This window comes from Pongo abelii, chromosome 2 (genome assembly GCF_028885655.2).
Source record: "Pongo abelii isolate AG06213 chromosome 2, NHGRI_mPonAbe1-v2.0_pri, whole genome shotgun sequence".
Taxonomy (NCBI): domain Eukaryota; kingdom Metazoa; phylum Chordata; class Mammalia; order Primates; family Hominidae; genus Pongo; species Pongo abelii.
In genome coordinates, this window is record NC_085928.1 from 32,542,414 (window position 1) to 32,566,215 (window position 23,802).

The window sequence follows — 23,802 nt, forward strand, 5'->3', positions numbered from 1 at the left end:
AACATTGACTCTCTGAGTCCTTCTCATCATCCTTATTATAGTACATGTATATACCTTGTTCAGATATGGAAATTCATTAAGTAAAAATCTTGTTAAAAGTATTATAAAATTGACTTTGATTATCTCTAGGACTGTCAGAACTCTCATCTTATTAGTAATTGGAGAGGTTTTCTCTTGTCCTGTTTTTATGATAAGTCTGGCTGTGCTTGAAGTTTCTTACCAAATGTTTTGCCATTTCCATAATAATGGATCTTATTAACGTTTTTATAAAATGGCTCTTTAAAGGTGTGGATAAAATGAAGAGTGACTAAAATATAATGAGTCCCCAGTTATTATTGGTAATTGCTGAACATAATGAGATGGGCTTTTGACTACTTTACTTCTTAGGGTTTTTCTGTCAGGATTTTCTGTTAAGATTGAAAATGTGGATTTCTCTGTTCCTCATGGTAGTTATAAAGGATTCTGTGCATTTTTTCAGAAAAATAAATAATAGTATTTATTAATTTCCAAAGGAAAAGGATGAGTATGTAGACATAAAAGAATCCAATGTGGTCTTTAAATGTCTAGAACACCAGGATTCTAGTTTGTAAAAGATGTTCTCATCTGTTACTAGGATTAAAGAACTTAAGAGAAATTGTTAGTTAGACAAATACACTGGTATGATGATAATACAGGAAGGAATCAAGGCTGGCTCAGCCTTTGGATTTGGAAAGAAGCTGAAACAGATAATTTATCATAAAGTTTTAGAAACAAGTGTAATACTAGAAAAATGTGAGAATCACCTAAAATCAAGATAAAGGAATGAAATGATACTGATCAGTATCTTGTAACTTGAAAGGATGTTTCTGTCTTTCCCAACTTTTGCAGTTACCTCTACATAGGGATTTTGGATATTGTGAATAAATTCTATACAGTTAATTCTGTGTTCACATTCTACTTTCTATGCTTTATGATTTAATTTTTCCGTACTTATATTTGTTTGTCTTAAGAGTAGAGAGATGAACATGAAGGAGTGACAAAGAAAGGAACTCATTTAAGCAGTGCTCAAAAGGACATGATACTTTAGTCATTCATTAACACATGAAAACCAGAAGAGCACAGGCGAAATCTCTACCATGAAAAAGTCAGAAAAATTAAACTGCAGAAAAAATACTGACAGCAATTATAACAGCTAGAAAGAGGTTGACTATCCTAATATATAAAGAGCACATTCAAATCAACAAAGAGGAAATTAGTGGATATGGGGACAAAAAAAAACATAAAAAGCTAGTGACCCAAAGAAGAAATGCAGATGTCCAACAAAGATTGCATTTCTTTCAAATTATTTGTCAAGGAAGGAAGGGCAAATTTAAACATTGGTATGGCCCATTAAAATGACAATCAAGCATCAAAGCAAACAAAAATATTCTTTGCATTTGAGTTTTGTGTAATGGTAATTATCACACATGGCTGGTGAGAGGATAAATTGGTTTTACCATCTGGACAGCAAAAGAGCCTTAAGAATGTTCATAAATTCGACACGGTTACATGTCTAGTATCTTGTGCTCAAAAAAATTCTATGATTCTTTCCTTAAAAACTAGCACATATATGGTTAAAGATTTCTTTATGATACTACTTTATAATAAAGAAAACTTGAAAACAGCATAAGTGTTCATTGCACAGGAATGGTTTTGTAAATGCTGGTACATCCATATATGCATACTTTAAAATTATATTCATGAAGAATGTTTACCATCAGCTAATTTTTTTTTGTATAATTCTAATAAACATTGAGTAGACTTAACATTGTGTGTGTGATTAGGAACCATCACCAATGGCTATATGTAGGTGTTCTTTAAAGTATCTTTGTATTTCCCTATAATTCCAAAATTCCCTAGAGTAAAATTATGTTCTTTATAATGAAAAGAGAAAAAGTGAAATAAACAGAAAATTGAAAAGATACAAGTACAGAACTGCCAAAACCAGTAAAACGTATTTTTTATGGCAAACAGTTTGACAACATGCATACCCCTAAATTTATAAGCCTAATCCAATTCTTCAACTACTTTTCTTGTTATCATTTGTTGTTTTTGTGTTTAAGACCCTTTCTAGGTTAAAAAGAAAGAGCCTAATCATGTTAAATTAAATTTTAAGTTTGCTTCTTTAAAGGTCAGTGCTAATAATAGCAAATAATCCAAGAGGCATTTCCATTTGACTTTTGAATGCATTTTTACTTAATTTAATTATTTGGTTAGATATTTGTTTTGTTACTATTGCATTGTTAAGAGCTGATAGTGGGAGGAATTGTCTGGGACAAAATAAGAAATAACAAGGGTGGGCATTTTGTTCAAAAATAACTTTAATGGAATTACCTTTTGGCAGTGTAGATGGGCAAGCTTTGACTAGAAATTTGGAGATAATATAGTAGATTACATTCTGTCCCTTTTACATCAAAATAATCCATTTTCCTAATCATTTCATCTAAATAAAAATTAAATATTTTACATCAGCATTTATTTTACATAATGTTTATAAATGTTTTACATCAGCATTTATTTTATAATGCATTATTTAATTTTATTAACCCATAATGTTCTGTCAAATGTATTAATTTTATTCTTTAATCTACAGATAACAACACCAATAGGTGGTGACGTTTTCAACACTGCATAGCCTCTTTATGTTATAACTGAAATTTAAATATAAGCAATTTGAATATAGGAAATTTAAATATAGGAGATCTGTGGTTTGAAATCAGGTTATACATTTATTTGTATGATTACTCAAATGAAAAAAAAAATTGTTCTTTATAACCAGTTGGCATTAGAGCTTAGATTGTCATACTTGAAATTTACATTTTCTAATCAAGAGTATCCGTATGAACAAAATACTAACTGTTGTTATTCAGAATTTAAATTAATCCTTTGCTACTTTTCTACCCTAGATGTTTTATACTTATGTATTTGGTCTGCATTTTTATACACAATGGAAGTAGTAATGATTAAGAGGAACAGTGGACAAATCAGTAAGTGATAATTAGCACAGTTCACAGTCTTAGAATTTAAACCTGAGCCAGGGGATTGGTTCTGTGTTTGTTTGTTGTTACTGTTTTACCCCAACAGCTCCCTTTATCACCTATCATATGTAGAAAAAGATAAATGGCCTGGGTGATTTGAGCTGGGGATTAGAACTGTGGAAGAAGGCCCAGAAAAGGGTGGAGGAAATGGCTGATAAGGAGTCAATTTAGGGGATAATATGAACTGGTAGACTAAAGATGAATTCCCACATTCAGGTCCCAGCTATAGAGGCATTTGAATTACCTGGTGATTACCTGTACAGGGGAAAAGTCTGTCACTTTAGAATTTAGTCTTTTAAAATGCAAAAATAAAAATAAAAAATGCAGATATTACATAAAGACAGCATTGTCTTTTAAAGGAGAAGTAATTTCGGTCTACATTGAATTGATCTACTTTGTTTTTTTTTTATTTTCAGAAGGATAAAAAAGAGACTTTTTGTTCTTTAAAGTGAGCTGATAAATTTTGATGTCCTGAATTTTTAATATCTCATCCAGAAAAGTAATTATGGACTGGATTGTGCAACATTGTGCTAGATTTCCTTTTTTTCCATAGACTTTCAAATAGGAAGGAAAAAAAACACAATTTGTGATGACTCCAATAAATTAAATGTGACCTTCTATATGAACATTACCTACTAAAAATGTTTACAAATCTTCATAGTGTTTGAATTTTACTAGCAATGAAAGTTAATGCAAAGCTTCAGTACGCTAGTTGCATAATTTTTTTAAAAATAGTAAAAGGTTCAGCAAAGAATAATGCATTACTATCAAAAGAGCATTGTTAAATTATTTACTCTTAGGTAGGAATTTTACTCTAATTTAGGAGAACTCAGGAAAATGAGATTTGGTGAGTTTAGTACATATAATCAATAAAGATGAAAGATATTTTGCTTCTTCACATACTCCATAAAATCCTTCTAACTAAGCCAACTTACAGATACTGTGTTGCTTCTAAATGAATTAATTCTTCAAAAGGACAGTACATAATCACCTTCAGAACACAGTATGAATTGCGCTAAGCAAGATGTGCTTCCAGTTACATTCACAAAGCTTCAGAGAGCCTGCTCGTCTGGAAGTATCTAAAAGTTCAAGGTTATTACTTTGCCACACACATTGGTTTGGATGTGTGTTCTGAGGATTTTCACTATACTCTTTCAGTATCCAACAGGCTCTTCAACACATTTGAAATCAAATTTACCCCATTTAAACATGCTAGAAATTTAGTAACTGCTTAAATATTAGTAATTAATCCAATCTAGGGTGAAAGTCAAGTTCTAATACTGATGATAGGCTGTTAGCTCTATCACAATTCTGTGTCTTGTTTCAGTTAATGAGAGAAGTGGGAAAATATTTGCAGAAAAAAAGTGCTTGGAGGAGCACAGGTCTCATTTAGCAGTCTTTGCAGTGTGTGCATCTAGCCCTGAAAAGTGTCTTTGCAAGTAACTAAAGAACTATGTATTCTTTCTATATATATAAAAAAATATTGTTTGGGCTAGAAACAGTATTGATAGCTTTGCTTCTTGATTCTTCTTTGTAAAGGAGAGTAGCCATATCAACAAAGCATTTTTTTCAGGTAACAGCTTTTCTAGTTCTCAGAGAATATAATTTATCCTGATAGGAACGGTGGAGAATTAGATGTCCTGTGACAATTGTTGATCTACAATGTCAAGATTCTGTGATGCAAATAGCTTTACATGAGGAATTTTTTCTGATCTATGATGATTTGGGGATTAGTTTTGCTCCAGAAGGTTCAAATTTATGGAACATGTGAGGCCCTGTGACTTTCTGGGTAGAACTATTCTTTTGTTAAGAATCATTGGCTGTACTAAAGTCAGTTTGTGACTATAGAGATTCTTTATTTTCTCCTTCAGTGACAATTGAATTTTTTTGACTTACCATAACCAAGCTAAAAGAAATGAAAAAGAATCATTAATTTTTAAAAAAGAAATGTTTCTTAAAATTGTAATGTAAAATTATGTTGAATTTTGTTGAATGATTTTGTTATTCGGCACCAACAGAGACAAAGACTTTCCAGTTTAGTAATGTCATGACAATATTCAGGCATGTCGGAGGTATAGTCTTCTGTTTAGCTACTCAGATTTATTTATTTTATTATTTTTTTAGAGACACGGTCTTGCTCTGTTGCCCAGGCTGGAGTGCAGTGGTACGATTATAGCTTACTGTAGAGTCAAACTCCTGGGCTCAAGGAATCCTCCTACCTCAGCCTCTTGAGTAGTGGGACTGGAGGCGTGTACCACCACACTGTTCTAATTTTAAAAAAATAAAAAATTAGTAAAGAGGAGGTCTTACCATGTTGCCCAGGCTAGTCTCAAACTCCTGGCTTCAAGCAGTCCTCCTGTCTTGGCCTCCCAAAGTGCTAGCATTACAGGCATCAGCCACCAGGGCTGGCCTCAGATTTATTTTTAAAAAGTCTTTACAAAGGACGCATAAATTTCCAACTATATAAATGTGGGCTGTGCAGTGACTTCCTTGCAAAGAGTATACTAGGGAAGGAGGAGAAAAAAGAAAGAAACTTAACAGTGAAGAAGTCTGATAAACAATACCACAGTCAGGTAATTAAGGTCAGCAACAGCAGTGATGAATCATGTTGATAGCATGGATCCTTGATATGATGTGGTCAAAATGACACTTTACTTCTGTGGTCCTACTCCTCAAAACTTTTAACCCCAGGCTAATTATTTTTAAAAATTAGACAAATCCCAATAAAGAAACATTCTGTATAATCTCTAACCAGTACTTTACAAAACTGTCAAAGTCATCAGACACAATGGATGTCTGAGAAACTGTCAGAGCCAAAAGGAGAGTAGGGAGACGTAATAATAAAAACAAATATATATTTCATGTCCTGCATGAAATCCTGGAGAAGAGAAAGGACATTGGGTATAAACTAAGGAAATCTGAATAAAGTATGGATTTTAGTTAATTAACAAAAGCCTTATACAATGTAACTAAGTGTGAATGTGAACACAAATCCATTATCTCAGTTAAAGACAGACTAAATGATAAAGCTGCTGAGTTCATATTAAATTGTCAAATGATGACATCAGCAATTTGTACCAAGGTGTAAGTAATGTTAGGAGGAAAATGGCTTACAAATAAGTTTAAAACTCTATAAATACTAGCATTCAGAAACAGAACAATATCAAAGCATGATAGATAGTGTTGTAAACATTAAGCCTAAATCTTCAAAGAGCTAGTAACTTAGACTTGAAAAGGAAACTGCCCAGTATTTTAGAACAGAATATTGGTTATCCTGTTAAGGCTACTAGATTAACTGTATGGCTTTTATAACAAATAGAAATTAGGTTATGCTGCATTAAAACACATAGACACACACACACAAACACACAACGTTATGCAATAGGAAGTGTTACGTACAAATTGAAATACTTACTGGCTTCTTGATGCTACTTTATCTACCAGATAATATGGAAAACCTGTAGTGACAGAAACTTAATCAGTTTTTGCCAGAAGTACAGACAGACTTTCCTAGATATAGTTCATTGTGTTTCAAGAAAAATGTTTAACTTAAGGATCTTTTCCATGTGTAGTATTAAGGAAAAAAAAATAGGCTTAAATCTGTTTGTTTTAAACACACAATTATTTTTTTAAAACCCCACCTGATTTAATTGGTTTGCAGGAAAATAGACTACTTACAAGATACGTGTTTGGAACAAAGCAATAGCTAAGTATTAGAATGTACAAAGCTCAAGCAAAAAAATTTATAATATAGAGATCCAAGAACAGTGTACATTATTGCATTATGTGTTTCTGGCTTCCTCATAAAATATAGATGGGTTTCTTGAAGAATATCTGCATTTTATTGTCTTTATACTATACTTTTGCTGTTCTTTTTTTCTTAGCCCCTTTCTGCAATATGTGGGAAAAACTTATCAGTCTTTTCTTTTCATGATACTACCCTTGAGGGACAATGTGAACTATTTGCTTCTATTAATCAGGGTAAACTAAGGGAATTCATTTTAACAAATGTATGGTGCCAGAAACCTTCTTCCAACCAAATTTATTCTTTAAGAACAGAGAACACTCTGCACAGCTAATAAACAGCGGCATCTTTCTCTTTTTCTATTCTAGTGCACTGACAGGCAGAACTCACCAGTCACATCACCTGGATCCTCTCCCCTTGCCCAGAGAAGAAAGCCACAGCCTGACCCACTCCAGATCCCACATCTAAGCCTGCCACCAGTGCCTCCTCGTCTGGATCTAATTCAGAAAGGCATAGTTAGATCTCCCTGTGGCAGCCCAACAGGTTCACCAAAGGTAGATCAATTTTATTAGAAACACAGATAAAAATTTTGTAAGACAATTATTGATTGCTCAGATTCTTTTAAATTCCATTACTCATATTTTCTGTGCTTTTAATTGTGAATAAGTTTGATGAGTTTCTCATTTAGTTTATGGTGAGCCCATGTTCATGTTTCTTGTTTTATTACTGTAAAAGTTACACATAATTTTTGCAGAGAGAGAGCATGTGTCTGTAGCCCCATGATTTGCCAAAATAAGGAGCAGAGTAAGTATAGTTATTTTGTGAAATAGATTTAAAAGGTCATTATATGCATTAAAATAATTTGCATGCTGTTATCAAATGATATTTTACACTCATTTTTATAGTGTCTTGACAAGAAAAATGTGATGGGATTATATTTGCATAAGGCTTAAGGTGTGACAAATTATCACCCTTGTTTCAAGGTGACTCAGAAGAGGGAATTATATGTAGTTTCTAAGCCTGGGGAAATTAATTACAATGAATTGCAGTATTTACAAAGTAATTATATTACTGTTTAATATTAAAGACATAATTCTTACTCTACAGTTAAACCTACAGTTTATTTTACTGTGTGGATTTTTTCCTCAAATTTGATAAATATAAGATTTTAAAAATTAATTTTATTTGGTAACATGCTCTGTTGTCTAAAATTTGTTGGAAGCACCATATATTTAGTAGTGTTTGATTTTCCTGTATTACCAGTTAACTTGGTTTTAAGATCACACATTATTAGAATATCATTTAGAATTATGTAAACACAACAGATTCCTTTTTTCTCTGCTACTTTCTAACATTAAAATTACAAATCAATCATCAGATTAACCATGTTAAGTAAAAGTCAAAAGCTATGAAAAGCATACACATTCAATTCATTGATCTATACCTTTATATTTCTGTGTAAGAATCAGCCTGATCTTTTAAAATACTGTAAGAATTCATAAAATTGAAGTAATTCCATATGTAGTGCTGCTCCGTTACTTGTGATCTTTTACTATTCTGGTAATAACCAATAAAGAAGCAGAGCACATTTGCCCCCATATCAGTTTTGCTGTGTCACAGTGATGAAAACAAAAATAAAGAAAAAGCTTTTAATCTTCTAAAAATATTACAAATGTTACAAATCAAGTTACTCTTTAAAAAAACTGAAACAGTGACAACTTTTCTCCTCTCTCCTAAATCATAGAAATGTACAAATAAATTATTGACATATTCTTTTAATGTCAGTCATATGATTTTGATCTTCTACTTGTTTCTGTATCATTTCTATAACTTAACGTTTGGACTTATGTACTCATTTCTACTTTTTCCTAATGAAATGTATTTATGAGTTTTTTATTCTCATTTAAATTTCATTAACTGGTAATAAAAGAAACTTATTAAAATATGGCACAGGAATCTAGTAAAACTCCTTGTTTGGCTTAGAAAATTAAAGCAATAATACACTAGTTTGGAAGTTCTTTCAGTGCATGGTAGAACCTTTAGTTTAGTTTTTTTTTTTTTTCTCTCATGTTTCTTTAGTCATCTCCTTGCATGGTGAGAAAACAAGATAAACCACTCCCAGCACCACCTCCTCCCTTAAGAGATCCTCCTCCACCGCCACCTGAAAGACCTCCCCCAATCCCACCAGACAATAGACTGAGTAGACACATCCATCATGTGGAAAGCGTGCCTTCCAGAGACCCGCCAATGCCTCTTGAAGCATGGTGCCCTCGGGATGTGTTTGGGACTAATCAGCTTGTGGGATGTCGACTCCTAGGGGAGGGCTCTCCAAAACCTGGAATCACAGCGAGTTCAAATGTCAATGGAAGGCACAGCAGAGTGGGCTCGGACCCAGTGCTTATGCGGAAACACAGACGCCATGATTTGCCTTTAGAAGGCGCTAAGGTAAGAAATATGCAAAGCAGAAGCTAGAGAATCTGCTTATAAATGCTTCTGATGGTCAGTAGCATAAAAGGTTGGGAAGTGTTTTTTTTTGCCTAGCATGGCACTTCTCTGTAAGTCTTTAATTATCCCCAAGTTATAAATAATCAGAAGCTCATTAAAACTTGAACTTAAGAGAAGTCAGGAGGTTCTAAGTAATGATTTAATTTTAATGTGAAGACACTAGACAATTTGCCAGAGATTTATTTCACCTTCCCTTATTTCATTTGCCAAAAATGTCTTCTATTAACAACTTAGTGGTGGTATAATTAGCCTGCATTTTTTTTTTTTTTTTTTTTTTTGAGACGAAGCCTCGCTCTTGCCCCCCAGGCTGGAGTGCAGTGGCGTGATCTTGGCTCACTGCAACCTCTGCCTCCCAGGTTCAAGCGATTCTCCTGCCTCAGCCTCCTGAGTAGCTGGGATTGCAGGCACCTGCCACCACGCCTGGCTAATTTTTGTATTTTTAGTAGAGACGGGGTTTCACCATGTTGGCCAGGCTGGTCTTGAACTCTTGAGCTCAGGGGATCCACCCGCCTCAGCCTCCCAAAGTACTGGGATTACAGGCGTGAGCCACTGCACCCAGCCAGCACTGTATTTTTAACAAACTCCTTTAGTTCCATCCAATTTTTATAAGTTGTGTTACTATACATGTCATAAATCAGTTGTTGGAGTTAGTTATTGTTGCCTGGGACAGTACACATTAGGCAGCCAGGTAAAACGAACTTCCTATATACTTAAAAACACTAAACCAAGTTCACTCTTAAAAATCAAGTTCTTTTCCCAAGTTCTTTTCCCCTAAAATTGAGAGATTCTCACCCTTGTTGACTTCTCACTTGAAGGATGTTACCACTATCATTTCTATGTCCAGGAAGGAGTTTATGTGTGCAGGAAACTGAAGAGACAGCAGCAGAAATCATTTACTTTAGAATTCTTGGTAGTTCCTTGGCAGAGGTATACTGTAATAATTTCTGGTATTTGGTTCCAGGATGCTTTTGACTCTGAGATTAGATCATTGCCATCTTCCCTCTACTGATGGAGGCCTTGGCTCTTCTCAAGACTATAATATTAAAGTGATCTCATGTCTGTAAACCTTAAATTGATACTTTACAGAAGTAGTCTAGTCCTTCAATATAATGGTTAAAGTTGGTGAGTTCATCTTATAACATATTCAGGATATAAGGAAGAAGCGTGACTTGCACTCAGCTCCTCTGTGTGTGGAGGTACAGTGATAATGAACACTTTGTATGACAATATTTAACCTCAGTCATATGGGGTAGCCAGGAAAGGAAGAGTCACAACTCAGTAGCACAGCATTCAAAACAAAGGCAAGGAGTGGTGGCAGTTTGCTTTGACTGTTTGCTGGTGACTTACCTTGGTACCTTCAGTCTCATCTATTATAAATATGAGATCTCTAAAGATTTCCTCAGAGTCACCTACATATAATGTAAATGTAAAATAACATACTAATAAAACCAATTTTATAATAATCTCTGTCAGTGGGGAGCTCCTCCTCAAAAGAGTTTTTCCACAACCTAGAATGCTGATTGGAAGGACCTGCCATTCATTTTCAAAAATTTTCAGTGTTTTTTTTTTCCCCCTTTAGCTTTAGTTTTTATTCATATGTGATCACACTTGTCTTGGGAAGAGTGTTAGAAGAAGCTGTAATTAACTAGTTATTTCTCAGCAGCATGTTATAATTTATTTTCTGAATAGACTTCAAAAATACTCGAAATATAATAGTTGTTATAGCCATTTCATTGAAGATATCTTGTCTCAGGGTTCTTTTAGATAACATGTTATAGTTTTAATGCTATTATAAATGTGCCCTCCTAAGCTCTAGAAAACTGGCTGTTAATTTTTTTATGAGATGTTACCCCAATTTCTTAGGTTATTGGTATGGGATACTGTTTTTATTTTATTAACTATAGGTATGCAATATTAATTGTGAGTTCAGTTATAAAAACATTCCTTTAAATATTTCTATGTGAACTTTCATGTTGTGATCATTGATATAGATTAGTATAACAGAGAACATTGAGTGAAAATTTTATCTCTTATTGAAAGCTAAACTTTAATATTGCTTAGTTCTCTCTAAATAATTCTCATTAAGATTCCCTAAGTTCTAATCTCATATATTGTGTGTATTTATATTGCAGTGCTAATATCCTCCAGTTAATTTCATGTTACTCTTAGATTTGGTGTTTCAACCAAAATTAGACTTCTAAGATTTCTAATTTCAACCTAATTGTTTAACTTCTGGAGTGAGCTGTAAAGAAGAATTTATATATAGTTGATGCATTGAATGCCACAAAACTATAAAACAGACCATGTCTCCTCTTTTATTACTGTTATAAAGGAAAAATGATTCACTTCATTAGATCATAGGGCATACCAGAACTTACATAAAGTAGAAAAGGCCTAATTTCTCTTCTCATTTCATTGTTGGGAGACTTAAGAGGTTGACTTCAACTAACAACTGACATAATCACTTAGGATCCTGTAATTCTCAGTTTCTGTGATCCTGGGTTGGAGTTTGTTACCAGGCTCCAAAATCAGGCCTGGATTTCACTTTCTGCTCTAGAATATACTGGCTTTGTCCCCAACCTCACTTATTTTCCTTATAAATAAAGTGGAACTTTATTTTATTCCTTTATATAAAATGGAATAATAATAATACCTGGTATCTAGAACAATGGTTAGCTTCCAGCTATCTAAATTTCTATACCCCTTGGTTCAGGAATAAAACCAAAAATAACAGCTGTACATAGAGTGCCAAAATAAGTTGTAACACTTGGCATTTTTATTCAAAATAGTTGTCTGTTTTTTAAACCAAAAGATCTTCTCTTTGTTTCACTCCTTTTTTCTTTTATTTAACATAGTTCCTAATGAATGCTTGGTAAGCACTCAATAACCAAGTTAATAAGTCGGTGCTTATAATATAGTACTTACTTGGTGCTAGTAATCTAACACTGAAGCCAGTGGTGGAGACAAAGGAGTATATGTGCTTGGGTCTGCGTGCGGGCAGGTGTAGGCCAGGAGAGAAAAGGTGGAGGGAGAGGATGGCCGTGATATGCAAGGAGTTGCAAATAGACAGGTTTTTATGTATCTTGCATAGTTTTCTTGTTTAAAATAGGATTTTTGTTCCTCTGCAGAAGAGTAGTCATTTTAAACATGTAGATCATATACAATAAGAAAAGGAGAGCGGGTGAAGAGAAAGGGGAGATATTTTGATTTTTTAAAAAGACGAAGATTTTTAATGAAAATAGTAGATGTTAACAACGTATTTTTACCCTTCATACCTAATAGTGCCATTTTGTTTTGTCTTAGTTAATCATTGGATTAAAGAATGTGGAGATTTAGATATTTGGAGGCTGTTTTATTCACATAATTCGTCAGGCCCCTAATATAAGCAAATGCGCTTTTTTTTGGTGAAATAGTAAAAACTGCCGTTTAGGTTTAGTAGTTTTCATTAGCGGCAAAGCTTCAAATCTAATAGCATCTTCCCATTGTAGAGATAAGAAAATGTAGATAAGTACTAAAAATTTAAGTGAAAACTAATTATACATGTGAAACACAAGGGAATTTATAAAAGTCAGTACCCTGTCGATGGGCGAGGACTCGCTCCCCTTCATTACTCGTCCTGTCAGTATGTCAGTTCCCATCATCCAGAAGAACCATTTGCCTTTTCTGTTTGCATTATCACTAGAACAATGAATGATAGGGGAAATGGAAATAAATTAAGCTCTAATTACTCCATTTGGTAATTGTAGAGAGCTCTGAGGAAAAAATGATTCTAACTCATAGTTAAAATGAAGTCTAAGAATTTTTTGTGATATTCATTTACTCCCTTCACTCTTCCCCTCCTACCTAGCATAATCAAAAGCTAGCCAAGGTAATACTTTACTTTAAATGTGGATCTACAAGCTAAGAGTTATTAAGTTTATTTATCTGATTTTGTTGGTAAGAGGTTTCTGTCCTATAGCACTGTTTCCATTCTCTGAAAGTCTCAGATTTTAGTCACCTTATAAAGCTGTTCCTTAATAAACATCTTGTTGGCTAGATATTTATTGTTGTTGGTGGTTTGTTTTAATTATCTGAGCAAAATAATTCACCAAAGTATATTAAAATATGACTAGAAACTTGCAATGTATCTACTTATCTCTAGATATTAACATTATACCCAACTGTCATTATTTGTTCTCTTGAGGCAGTAAGAATACTGCTGTTTCTTATATGATAAAACTATCTTTAACTGGTCATGATACTTACAGTGACATTGTCCTAAAGATGACCTTTGTATGATAATCTTTTGAAGATGCTGCAAGATAAATATATCAAATGATTTCCCTTTTTGCAGTTGTGGCTTGTACTTTTGGTGGAGAGGCCCATGTTTATGTTCATGACCTTAAAGCTATCTATAAATTTCAAGGGCTGGCTTTCAGAAAATCAGTCCTGTGTGTGTGCTGGTTTCATGTACAGTCTGATGTTGAAGGACAAAATATAGGGATACTTTTGAGGTAGCACGTGTAGAGGTTTACATGTGTAGGGTAAGGTAAAGGCTTGTGTTTTGTAAGATTTTTAAAAAATGTTTTTCTTAATTGTGCTAAGATTTTCACAAAATTGTTTTCTCTGTATCTCAAGGGTCCCACATGTTTTAATCTTCAGTTTTTAAACAATATCTGAATCACAAGAAAACATTTTACACTTTAGGATTAGATGATACCTTGAGGCATTTAGAGAAATATTACTCTAAGATAACCTCGATTTCTAATAAATTATACAAGCCAGTTTATACTTCTTTCACAAGTCTACACTTCCACTATTGTTTTCTTAGTTCTTCAGCCTCATTACCTAATTCAGCTATATGCGTACCTAGGATGTTCAAGACACTCTGGGGAATACAAAGAGGAATAAAGCACAGAAAAGCTAGTCAGGATGAGACAGGCATGTGATTAAGAGGTAAGGTATATGAGAAGCATCCAGAAAATTTGTGGGATCCCCAAGAAGAAACAAATTCCAAGATGCAGGACTGAAAAAGGAATAAAGAAAGCTTCATGCAAGAGGGTCACTGGCTATAGACATTAAAAGATTGGCAGCTGTTGTTGCGCGGGTGTGACAGAAAGGAATAGCATGGAGGTGGGAGAATATGTATAGTAATAATGTGGTCAGTTTTGGATGGCCTATAGCATAAAAAGAGTAGGCAGGTGAGGTAGGACCATGGCAAGGTAAGTTGAAACCAATTAGGAAGTGTCTTGAATTCTACATTAAGTAATCATAATTTGGTAGGCAGGAAAGAACATTTAAAGTTTTCTTTTCTGGCAGAGGAATGCTAGGAACAGAACTGTGAATTTAGAAGACTTAAATTGGTAGCATTTCCAATGCAATTGTGATAGATTTCAGACAGTGAGCTAAGAATGCAGAGGACAAAAAGATGTTTCTTAGTTGAGGATTCAGTGAGGTTTCAGTGTGAACTGCTTCAGTTGATACTATCAGTCTGTACATTTGAGGAACTATAGTTCTTTTTTACCATTTGCAAACAGGTTTTTCAGATATCTGGAAAATATATAAAGTATTTATTTTTAGCCCCCAAAGTTGTGATTTATTGTACTCACTCAGGTAGTGGCAGCTAAAATGATTTTTGGGTGTAATGAAATGGTTGCAGGTGAGAACATGAAATTTAGAATGACATAATGTTAAATCTTGTCCTCTAGCCACTGTCAATAAATATGAACAGCCATTTTAGATGAATGGAAACATGATCATCACTTTATAAAGCACCTGCACATTTAGGTCCTTTGCTATCTCAATCTACTAATTAGGAAAGAACTATACAGTTCTATTCCAAGTTTTGTATTAGGTGTATTGTCAACTCTCAGTACATATTTATGAACAGTTTACAGGAATAACAGCCATTAAGCAAATTATAGATATATGTGTGTGTATATATATGTATGTATGTATATATTTGTATATATATATATATAAAACATATGTATACATATATATACTCACACATATTTGCTGAGAGTATTTCAGTAATGAGTTTCTTTCAGCTAAACCTAAGGAAAGTGATTTCACTAGTTAATACTTCCATTAATAAGTACATCTGAGCCAATCAGCAGTCAATATTAATTTAAGCCTTACTGTGTGTAAAGGACCGTAAGGCATATGCTATAAAATGGTAAAGGAGTAATAGAGTTTTTGTCCTGAAAGAGGCCCAGCGTGGCCTAAATTCTCCTTGACAAAACGTAAGTACACAGAACATGAGCAAAATATTATCAGATGCCAAACATCAAATGAATGGTTCAGAAAAGACACTACAGCATTTCAGTGGCCATAGAAATCCTTTAGTTACTATACATCAATAACAAATGGTATTTCTGAAACAGTTAGAAAAAGTGCCATTTGCATTTTAAAGCAGATGAATGGATTGTTTCAAAAAATTAGAAACAAATCACTTAATTTTCTTAGGTATTGCCCTCCAAGAGTAAGTTACCTCATTAATTGTACTTTGTGGTTTTACTAGTGATAGACATCATTGCCTGTATGACTTGTCTTCATGAAATTTAATAGTAGTACATAAAAATATGCAAGCTCTGTTATTAGTATTTTATTCTCATTTACCTAATGTGCAAGATGAAAGCAATTTCAATACCAGTAAATGTTTGAGTATATTGGTATTTTTTAAAGATATGTTCACAATGTTCTGATTATAAAATTATGGTTGGTTTATTGTTAAATTAGAGCCAATACAGCTGAAAATATTATTCCCATATCTCTCTTTTATTTTATTGTTGCTGAAATTTTATTAAGCATCTATCTATGTTGGATGCTTTGTCCTAAAATAACCAACTATTGCATATAAAATCCACATTACATTTTCCCAAATAAGTTTTATATGTATTTGTAACATGAATTAAGGAAATTTGATTGCATATATCTTACATTGTATCTATTCCTGCAGCATGCAAAGAATTCCAATAAAGAATGACTTCCAATGCTCAATATCACAATGAGCATTTGTGTTTTGATATGTGTATTTGTCTGTTAAAAGGCCTTTTTTTATGTTAAAGGATTTTATTAAACTTCAAAATGATTAATATCTATTAGGAAATTTCTTCTTTCTGGCGCACTTCAGAACACCTTGCCCTTGTTCTGTTATTTGGCCACAGTCAAAAGCCCAGATAAAATCATTGTATTTAAAGGTAATATTTTGTCATGGTATGGCTACAGTATATTGAGTCTAATGAGGGGAAACATGAAAAAAGAGAAATTGGTACTAAAGCGTAGGACCAGTCTCTAGTGAAACTTTAATGCTATAAAATTTGATTTTGTAGCTTTGAAATACAAACGTTGATACATTTCAAATATGTTCTTTAAACTTGTTTCTTATTTTAATTTGATAGGTAAGGGTATGGTCTTTTAAATTTTGTATTCTAAAGCTTCCACATCATTTTAGAAATATGATGGGGGAAAGTAATTGGTAAGTCCTTGACTGAATTATCTAGCACTGCTGAAATTACTTTACATGTATTTAGCCCCACCATCAGTCTACCTATTAAATATGAATTAATAAGAGTTTGCAAAATAACTCCATGATAAAAATCTAATGATTGCTTATAGGTCCTAAAATGTGTTCAATCTTTTCTTGTGAATATGTTTCTGCAAAATTATCCTCTCATAAACCCCCCCTTTTAAGTTGCTGTAATTTCAAATTGCAGGAGAAACAAAGAACAGTTTTTCGGACATTTCCTGTAGTGTAACAAATCTAGACATCAGAATTTCCTAATTCAAAATAATTGAACACTGGCTTTGGATGGTCCCATATGAGCAAGTTAGAAGTTGTGGTTTGTGTGTTCACAAACTGAAAATTTTGTTTAAATTTGCCTGCACTTGGAAAGCCAGAACAGGTCTCTAGTTATCATTAGCACAGAAGCTTCAACCATGAAAGAACACAGGCACTTCTGATTATTATATTAATGTACTGTTTCATCAGAAAGTTTAAGAATGTTCCATTCACTGTGGAGAAATATAATTTAGAGCACTTTAATTTGGAAGGAATTAAAAAAAGAATAACATCAGTGCTGCTTTTTTCTTTACCCCTTATAGAGAATGCTAACTTTTCAATAAAAACTGATCATAGTTGGCAAATTTTACTATCTACCTATTTAGCCATTAATATCTGTATCTGATGTATATAAATTATAGTATTCCCTCTCAGTGTTTAAGAATCATGGTGTAACATTTTTATTTTTTGTATAAGCTTGAACCCCTTTGGGCGGTGGTGAATCATCAATGTGGTGCTACTGACTCCTGAATAAATTGTATGACATTTCACTTGTTTAAATATACTGAACTTACATATTGTCTTCATGATGATAGAACAGCTATGGCTTTAAGGTCCTTCAGAAGTTAAATTCTTGGAAACTAACCATTTGATTTACTTTCAGGTCTTTTCCAATGGTCACCTTGGAAGTGAAGAATATGATGTTCCTCCCCGACTTTCTCCTCCTCCTCCAGTTACTACCCTCCTCCCTAGCATAAAGTGAGTTTTGTTGAATTTGGAGATCACTTGTCTATGCATCAAGATATGGTAAAGAGTGGTTTTGAGAGGTTCTCAGTACAGACACTACATGATGAATAGAAAGTCATTGATAGTAAACAGCCAGCTGTATTTACAAACTAAATTATCATAAATTAAGATCCTTCACGATACTTTGCTGGTAACCACAACATCTGTGAGACTTACCTAAACTCTTGAGGTTACATAGAGCAACAGGGAGAGAAAGCTAAGTATTCCTTGCATCAAAGAGGATAGAGTAGCACAATGAGGTATCCCTTCAAATTTATCTCTCCTCCTCAGAGGTATCCCATTTTATCTCAGCTTCCCAGTTTGACATCATAAAATAATCTTTGGTTCCACCAGTTTTTTCATTTCTCACATCCATTCAGCTACGAAGTCCTTTTGATTATTCTTTTGGAGTTTTTCATATTCCTCTAATCTTCTCCATTACTCTAGCTTTGCCTCAGAGCTGGACAACAGAAAGAGCCTTTTATCTGATAATCTCATATGATCAGAGATTTAGTATCAATGGGTTTATGGCTAGTAAAATGAGATAACTGGGTATCTCATTTGAAAAATGGGGCCCCAGAGGCACACTAGATATCTCTCATTGATATCTTCCCAAGTTAAACCAGGATAAACTGGATATCCCAATTCTAATTTTCCTGCCCTTTATATGAAGTCAGGATGTCTGCCTTTCCTCCAGTATATTTTGTTCACTGTAACTGAGTTCATTTCATTTAAATTCTGTCTTCCCCAGGTCACCTTCCCACTCAAAAACCAGCGTTGTTTCCCTTTTTCCATTAAATTAACTCTATACATTTCTGCTAACAGTAAGATCCTACAGAATTTTACCCAACTAAAATATTTTTCAGTGATTCCTAATACTTGCCCTGTAATTATATCTGGATTGTTTTTTCTGGCTTTGTGAGATTTTTATGCTGTTCCTCCTGTGCTTCACCTTTTCCTAATCTTTATCCTAAAGGTCCATATCTCAGATTCTATTTCTTTGTGAAATGTTCTGTGACTTCTTCAATTGTGATGATTAAGACTGATTCACATTCCTCTTCCTGCAGTTTTCTACTCATTTAATTACATACTCTGCCATACTGCTTTCTGATTTTAATGTGGCTCTCCAATTGAAAAGATTACAAGACTTTGAGGACAAAAACTTTGTGTTCTCTATCTCCCATAACATCTTACTGTATTTGATATATACTAAGTAAATGATTTGCATATAGTAAGTAAGTACACAGAGAATACGTGGATGCTTGGTTGATTGATTTAAATGTTATCTGCTGAGGTCCTTATTTCCAATTGAAAGTCTTAGAGCTTCTTTATTCCTTCATCTGCAGTTCACTGAACTCCCACTATACGTATCAATGCCAAAGAAAAATAAGGTAGATCCCAGCCCCCCAGAAATTTACAGTCTACTTTAGAAAATAACATTAATGTATATGAAATCACTAGAGAATGGTGTGCACTGACATTTATAATGCTAACTTAGTAGTTTCAAATGAGTTTGGAGGAGAGGCTGTTATAGACTTTGTGAATGAAGGATGTTTCGTGGAGGGATGGGCATTTCATGACTCATGAAGTACAGGCACAATTGGGAAAGGCGGAATATGAGAAAAAACAAGGGTGTGAAATTTGGCATCGTTCAGGGGACGGTGGGAAACTCAGCGAATTAGATCATTCTCCAGTGGGAACTTCTCTTGGAACTGCGAGATGTTTAGCAGACATAGGAGTTGGAAGCAATTACACATACTCTGGGTAGTAGGCTCTAAATCAGTAACAACATATGATGATATTCTAGCCCTAAATGAACTCTGGATATATGTGCATGTAATAAAACATCTAAGCTCAATTACCTCTGATAACTCAGAGAACATTAGAAAATGAAATCTTGCTAATTAGAGATTAAATTTTCACATTCTGTTTATTAAATTCATATTAGCAAGCGAGCTGGAAGTTGCAGTGTGCTTCATTTGTATTTAACATTAAATACCTGCTTCTCCTGTAAATGAAGCAAGAATAACAAATTCATAGTAAAATGTATTTTTTTTAATACTTCAGTTTCTAAGTGCATCTAAAATTAGTCATACTTTCTCTCTATTTACTCTTGATTTTTCCCTCAGAAACAGTGCAATTGTTTCACTTAACTAGAGAAATATTTTAACAGTGCATGCTTGCCAGCAAATTAGTTTTCAATTTTGCATGCTGCAAGTCAGCCATAGTTAGCAGTACAAATGCTAGCTTTTAATGGCACATTTATCTCTCCAGTTTATTTTTGTTTCTGACTCTGTAGGTAGCAGTTGTTCACTGTAGACAATATGCAAAGTATATAAAAGAAAGAAAAAAGTGAGATACATAAGCATATGCATATGCTAAATATCAATGTTTTAACATTTTGACATTTTTTATTTAAACTTGTTTTTACCTTAGATTATATTGTAGAGATAATTTTATGCCCTCCTTTCTTAACATTATCATAAGCATTTTTCTTAATTGTTTAGTTATGCATTGTGTTTATTACAAAACCAGCATGGAATGCTGATGTGAACAGTAGAATAAAATCAGACTGTGTACCACACCTGACTCCGCCATTAAGTATTTGTCCTTTTTTTTTTTGAGATGGAGTCTCACTCTGTCGCCCAGGCTGGAGTGCAGTGGTGTGATCTCGGCTCACTGCAACCTCTGCTCCTGGGTTCAAGTGATTCTCCTGCCTCAGCCTTTCAAGTAGCTGGGACTACAGTCGTCCACCACTATGCCCGGCTAATTTTTTTATTTTTAGTGGAGACGGAGTTTCACCATATTGGCCAGGCTGGTCTTGAACTGCTGACCTTGTGATCCGCCCGCCTCACCCTCCCAAAGTGCTGGGATTACAGGCATGAGCCACTATGCCCAGCCTTTGTCTTATTTTTAACAGGAAAACTTCTCTGGGCCTTTCCCCATCTGGTAGAAGAGAGGACCAGTTTAACTTAAATTATCTCCAAAATCCTTTTGAGATTCAGCTTTTTAGGTTCTATACAGTGTTTTTTTTTGAAGGATACTGATGGCAAACCTGACAATAACAGTGAGTCAAGAGTCCTGGCTCTGGATGGTCTTAGAACAGAGGTCTTAGCAAAATGCCACTCACAGAAATAGGAATGTTGGATGTTCGAGAATTCATTTCCATCTTAGACTCTTGGTGCATGTTTCAAAATCAGGCCAAAGCAAAATTACACATTGCTACCAAACATACACTTCTGTAGTTCTCACAAATGTTGAAAACTCCAGTGTTAAATCCAAGAATGTCAAAGCTAACATTTACCTTTACATTTATACTATGCTGTTATAAATATTTACTGAAATAGAACTGTTAGATATTTGATATTGTTTACTCTGATTCCCATTTACATGATGTCAGAGGCTGCTCTGTCATAGTGTTTCCTTTCCTGTTAAACTGTATCTTTGCAATTATTTGACTTTTATTGTGGAATTTGTCTTGGGACCTAGAAGAGTATGAAATTTACTTCTAAAAAACATACTGTTGTAAAAGCAATCTGAAATTATTTGTATCTATATACTTAATTTTTCTAAATTAGTGTTTTTTTCTAAATGGTTTCTGTTTAACATCTTTGACACTTAGCTATAAATATAAAATTTTAAGTAAATCCTAGAAACATGGGTAATTATTTTTTTGGAGGGAGAACAAAATAATCCTATGTGGATTCTTTTTACTTTATAGTTTATTTATTTACTAAATTATATTTATTTTGAAATAATTTGATTTTTCAAAATTAAAACTAAATGATATTCTGAATAGTTAAGGAAATATTTATTTTACTTGACACACAATAGGTTGGCAAATGAACAGAGGCATTATTACAAGTAATAATGGAGTAATTACTTCCAGGTAAGATAATGTTCTGAAATGCTGAGGAATATCTTTTTTTTTCTTTTTAAGAATTTTTTTTGTGTGTGCGCCTTGTCTTTTAGGGATGGACCTTTTGTACTTTTGATATATTAAACTTAGGCTTTCAAATAGCCATGAACCAATATTACTTGGTTTTGCATTTTTGTAAGAAAGATTTTTTTGTTGTTGGAGGTGGTATTATCTATTTTTATGAATGTATATTCTTATAATATATATTTTTCTAAAGAGATAAGTGCTTATATTTTTGGTTCCATAAACAGAGAATACAAATTTCACCTAACTGTCCTATTTTCATTCAGTTGCTTTACTGACTAGAGGTTCACTGTGTACAAGATAAAATCCTTTATCCTCTTTGGAATTTAAGCTCTAGTTAGGGAGAAGAGAAAGTAAACAAATAACTATATTGCATATTGTCAGCTAGTGGTAAGTGCTAGGAGGAAAAACAAGCAGGGAAGAGGATAAATAATGATAGAGAGGTTTATACTTTAGATGAGGTCATTAGGAAAGACCTCTCTGAAAGGCTAATATTTGAACAGAAACTTGAAGGAAGTAAGGGAGCAAACCATGAGGTTATCTGTGTGAAGAGCACAGAGGCTGGATAGAACACAAGTACAAAGCAATTTCAAATCTGTTTCTCCAATTTACAAACAAGTTCGTGAAAATGCTTATAAGTAAAGCTTATCTTAAAGCTTGATAGTATACCACACAGACTTTTTTTTTGATGTCATGAAAGACCCTTGAAAATTAGCATGTATATGATAAAATTTAGTGTTTTGAGGAAATGATTTATATGTGGCACATGTGCAAAAATCATTTCAAATATAGCTATATTTTGTTTTGTCTCTTCTCTGGACTATTTATTTGAGTTAGACATTTTTCCCTGTTAGGATTGGGATAATGTAATATAAGAAATATGGTGTAATGTATAGGGCAAGCTCTAAAGATTCTATTTTAACAGAAGATATTTTTCGTTACTTGCCTTCAGATACTATGAAAGGAAGATAGATTCTTATATGTAGAAAACAAGCTTACTAATTAAGCGTAGCATTGGATACTATCTCCTGTGCTGGCCTGAAAATTCACTTGTTTCTTGTTTTGTTTCAAGTGTGCATATGTAGAAGATGAATGTATTTATCACTGAAGGCTCAAATAACTAACACAATTAATTTAATAAAATGTCCAGGTTGTGGGGAGGGTGACTATGCATCTTTGAGAGTGTATGTCCCCACGTATTACCAGCGTATTAACTCAGTAATAACAGCAACAGTACAGAACACTCCGGGAATGTAGGATGAGAATATAAAGAGATTGCAGTAATAAGTGTAATGGTAGGCTTTAATGTGGAGTCAGCCAAATACAATTTGTTCAGCTTTATTCCTCTGGTATCCTAAAAATTTCCCATAAGTTTAGTCAATGACTGAAAATTGTCCCATGCCCCATAAGATAGAATTTTTTTCTACTGCCAAATGTCACATGCATGAATAGATAAAGACTACATAGAAATCTAATTATTTTACCTGTTATTTAGTAGTAAGTAAAATTAAACCCGTTTTTTGAATGAGTTTGTAGAGGAAAATAAAACCCCACGTGTAATTCCAGATGGTATAATTAGTTACATGACTCTAGTTTTTTATTTTGCTATTTTATATACAACTTCTTTATCTCATTTGTACCATCCTCTTCTGTTATTTTTTTGTGATAGAAACGAGTTTTTTTTTTTCAGAACTGGATAAGATTAATTTTTAATAAAAACTATGTAATCTGGAATAAAATACATGGGAATGTTATTCTTATAAATTGATTTATTTCTAATCCAAATACACTATTATACTGATATTAAACATTTTCATTAAAAAACATAAGCAGAAAAATAAAATCTGAATCTTTAGAACTTTATTAAAATGGTGATAAATGGAACACCTAAGTATTTTTTTTCATATTTAGATACAAACACCACTTGAAAACTATTTTTCACTTCTAGACATAATTCTCTAAAATCTATGTAAGCTGACAAAATTGTAGTAATACTAGTAAGTTT

At 33.4% G+C, this 23,802-nt stretch overlaps 1 protein-coding gene across 9 annotated transcripts in view; it reads left to right on the forward strand.

Annotated features, from left to right (window-relative positions):
* Positions 1 to 23,802, forward strand: part of CBLB (Cbl proto-oncogene B) — a 211,228-nt gene that overhangs the window by 158,242 nt on the left and 29,184 nt on the right. For all 9 annotated transcript variants that reach the window (XM_002813331.6, XM_063721815.1, XM_063721816.1 and 6 more), the window contains exons 11-13: positions 7,170 to 7,355; positions 8,881 to 9,246; positions 17,733 to 17,827. In XM_002813331.6, the coding sequence (XP_002813377.1) occupies positions 7,170 to 7,355; positions 8,881 to 9,246; positions 17,733 to 17,827 (647 nt within the window). The remainder of the gene's footprint in view (positions 1 to 7,169; positions 7,356 to 8,880; positions 9,247 to 17,732; positions 17,828 to 23,802) is intronic.